The sequence below is a fragment of the Leptodactylus fuscus genome, chromosome 1 (assembly GCF_031893055.1).
Source record: "Leptodactylus fuscus isolate aLepFus1 chromosome 1, aLepFus1.hap2, whole genome shotgun sequence".
Classification (NCBI taxonomy): domain Eukaryota; kingdom Metazoa; phylum Chordata; class Amphibia; order Anura; family Leptodactylidae; genus Leptodactylus; species Leptodactylus fuscus.
The window spans coordinates 17925682-17929988 of NC_134265.1; the positions used below are offsets into that span (position 1 = coordinate 17925682).

Here is a 4307-nt window from a genome sequence, read left to right on the forward strand (position 1 = left end):
AGAGAGAGAGAGAGAGAGAGAGAGAGAGAGAGATAGATAGATAGATAGATAGATAGATAGATAGATAGATAGGAGATAGATAGATAGATAGATAGATAGATAGGAGATAGATAGATAGACAGACAGATAGATAGATAGAAGATAGATAGATAGATAGATAGATAGATAGATAGATTGGAGGTAGATAGATAGATAGATAGATAGATAGGAGATAGATAGATAGATAGATAGATAGATAGATAGATAGATAGGATATAGGAGAGAGATAGAAAGATAGATAGATAGATAGATAGATAGAAGATGATAGATAGATAGATAGATAGATAGATAAATAGATAGATAGGAGATAGATAGATAGATAGATAGATAGGAGGTAGATAGATAGATAGATAGATAGATAGATAGATAGGAGATAGATAGATAGATAGATAGATAGATAGGAGATAGATAGATAGATAGATAGATAGATAGGAGATAGATAGATAGATAGGAGAGAGATAGATAGATAGGAGATAGATAGATAGGAGATAGATAGATAGTAGATAGATAGATAGATAGATAGATAGATAGATAGATAGGATATAGGAGATAGATAGATAGATAGATAGATAGATAGATAGATAGATAGATAGGATATAGGAGATAGCTAGATAGATAGGAGATAGATAGATAGATAGATAGATAGATAGATAGATAGATAGATAGATAGATAGGATATAGGAGATAGCTAGATAGATAGATAGATAGATAGATAGATAGATAGATAGATAGGAGATAGATAGATAGATAGATAGATAGATAGATAGGAGATAGATAGATAGATAGATAGATAGATAGATAGATAGATAGATAGGAGATAGATAGATAGATAGATAGGAGATAGATAGATAGGAGATATATAGATAGATATATAGATAGATAGATAGATAGATAGATAGATAGATAGATAGAAGATAGATAGATAGATAGATAGATAGATAGATAGGATATAGGAGATAGATAGATAGATAGATAGATAGATAGATAGATAGATAGATAGATAGATAGATAGATATGAGAGAGAGGAAGATATAAGATAGATAGTATAGAATAGAATAGAAAAAAACTAATAGGAGGGGTGTGATTTATGATTTAGCTTCTGGACAAAAATGTTCATATTTGCTGATGGCAAGCAGAGATCTTGAAAAGAGTCAGGAAATGATAAAGTAGATTAGAATGTGCAAAACTTCTCATTACACAATAACCAAGCAATAAGGAGAGATAGGAGAGAAGGATACACAGAAAGATATGAGAGAGAGAGAGATAGATAGATAGATAGATAGATAGGAGATAGATAGATAGATAGATAGATAGATAGATAGATGATAGATAGATAGACAGACAGATAGATAGATAGAAGATAGATAGATAGATTGGAGGTAGATAGATAGATAGATAGATAGATAGATAGATAGATAGGAGATAGATAGATAGGAGATAGATAGATAGATAGATAGATAGATAGATAGGAGATAGATAGATAGATAGATAGATAGATAGATAGATAGATAGATATGAAGGACATATATGACTGAATCCATTCTGAGTACTGCGCTGTGGAATATGTTGGAGCTATAGACAGAGGTGCAGCTCGGTCTGGGGCCCCGGGGGCATCTGCTGGTTGTTTGGGGGCCCAATAAGCCCCTCCTATGTATTCCGGCACAGTCCGGGCTGTTGCTATTTACAATGTGATATTTTCATTCAGTAATTTTGTTTCTCTTTTTTTGTTACTTTACAACAGGAAATGATACAACAGAAAGAGACAAAGAGAAGTCTGGGGGGATAATGGGGTGTCGGTGAGGAGCCTGGAGGTACAGGACGCCCCCACTGAGGGTCTGTGAGCCCTCCACACAGGAAACTGCACAGGCACACAAAGACCCTCCAGCATTAATCCTGTGCCCCTGATTAACCACAGATGCCCGGCACTGCCCGCCCGCGACAGCCCAAAAACTTCACCCCACACCACGCGACTATCCCTCCTCTATAAGAGTTCAAGATGTAGCAGAGCTGAGTTTGTCATATGGCGACTGCATTGTCACAAAGGGATACAACCCCCCATGACAAACTCAGCTCTGCTACATCTGCACATAGAAAGTTTGCCTTGAAGTGACACGATGGGCCCCTTCTGTAGTCCCCATTACCTTGTCTCCGAGGGGGGGGCGCCTTCCTGGAGCTCAGGACTGATCCAATGGACAGACACAGCAGCAGCAGCAGACAGAACCAGGATGGAGATCTGAGCAAATCCATCATGTGAGCATAGAAGAGGCAGAACTGCAAAGTGATGGCCAAGGAAGGGGGGGACGGAAAAGATGGAGAAGACTTTAGTGTCCCCAACCTCTCTCATGTAGAGGAGTCAGACCCCAGCAGGAGAGGATGGTCTGAAACCTAGTGGATTCTGCACGTGTGGGAGGGGGGAAGTCAGCAAGGAGGGGCTCGCAGTCACATTACATCCCTCAGCACTTACAAACAGCACAAGAAAGCAATTTCCAGTGTGTGTGTGTCTCTTCACAGTACACCCCCCTCCCCAAATTACATCCAAATCTGGAAGCCCCTGCACTCCCACCCCCCCTCCCAGCCCTGCACATTTCTATGAACTTCCACTCCTGAGGATGTTGTGTTGTCTGTCGCCTCTTTAAAGCCACTTCCAGCCAAGTGGAGGGCGGTCAGTGGGAGTCGGAGCGCAGACTTAAGAAGATAAATCGCAATTAATCCCCCAGATGGAGATGAGATTGCTCCGGCCACTCAGACTAATATAGCAGCACGCGAGGATTAGGGACTACATGGCCAAGATTAGGAGGCGTCACCCCGAAAGTCAGGTATAGCTATAGGGGGTGCAGAGGTAGCAGTGCCCCAAGCCCAGTATAGGGTCCTGTTTGTCCTCTATGGGGGAAATTTATTGTTACGCACGTCTTATTAGATTCCCCGACAGGAGTACGGCCCGGACCTCTGAGTAAGTCTCCTGCATGTAGTCGCGTCTGATCACAAATCTAGTCCAGGTTTGTGGTCTGAGTTATAGCAAAGCCGGTAGGTTGGGGCTGATAATATGGCGAGCGGGGTGCAGAGGCGAAGATGTGCAAAAAAGGGCAAAAAATGTCATTTTGTGTGACAAAATACCATTCTATGTGACAAAATGACATTCTGTGTGACATCACGTGTGACAAAATGACATTCTATGTGACAATATGACATTCTATGTGACATCACGTGTGACAAAATACCATTCTTTGTGACAATATGACATTCTGTGTGACAAAGTGACATTCTATGTGACAAAATACCATTCTATGTGACATTACGTGACAAAATAACATTCTATGTGACAAAATGACATTCTATGTGGCATTGTATGTGACAATATACCATTCTATGTGACAATATGACATTCTATGTGACATTCTATGTGACAAAATGACATTCTACGTGGCAATATGACATTCTATGTGACATTACGTGACAAAATAACATTCTATGTGACAAAATGACATTCTATGCGACATTATGTGACAAAATGACATCCTGTGTGACATTCTATGTGACAAAATGACATTTTATGTGACATTGTATGTGAAAATATACCATTCTATGTGACAATATGACATTCTAAGTGACATTAAGTGACAAAATGACATTCTGTGTGACATTACATGTGACAAAATACCATTCTATGCGACAATATGACATTCTATGTGACAAAATACCATTCTATGTGACAATATGACATTCTGTGTGACAAAATACCATTCTATGTGACAATATGACATTCTATGTGACAAAATGACATTCTATGTGACATTGTATGTAACAAAATAACATTCTATGTGACAAAATGACATTCTATGTGACAATATGACATTCTATGTGACAAAATACCATTCTATGTGACAATATGACATTCTATGTGACAAAATGACATTCTATGCGACATTATGTGACAAAATGACATCCTGTGTGACATTCTATGTGATAAAATGACATTTTATGTGACATTGTATGTGACAATATACCATTCTATGTGACAATATGACATTCTAAGTGACATTACGTGACAAAATGACATTCTGTGTGACATTACATGTGACAAAATACCATTCTATGCGACAATATGACATTCTATGTGACAAAATACCATTCTATGTGACAATATGACATTCTGTGTGACAAAATACCATTCTATGTGACAATATGACATTCTATGTGACAAAATGACATTCTATGTGACATTGTATGTAACAAAATAACATTCTATGTGACAAAATGACATTCTATGT

General features: G+C 38.4%; 1 protein-coding gene across 1 annotated transcript in view; it reads right to left on the minus strand.

The window, feature by feature from the left end:
* EGFLAM (EGF like, fibronectin type III and laminin G domains) overlaps window positions 1–2563 on the minus strand; it is an 85762-nt gene extending 83199 nt beyond the window's left edge. Inside the window, exon 1 of the mRNA XM_075267579.1 lies at window positions 2181–2563. Within this exon, the coding sequence (XP_075123680.1) occupies window positions 2181–2289 (109 nt within the window). The 5' untranslated portion in view covers window positions 2290–2563. The remainder of the gene's footprint in view (window positions 1–2180) is intronic.
* Between the last annotated feature and the right edge of the window lie 1744 nt (window positions 2564–4307).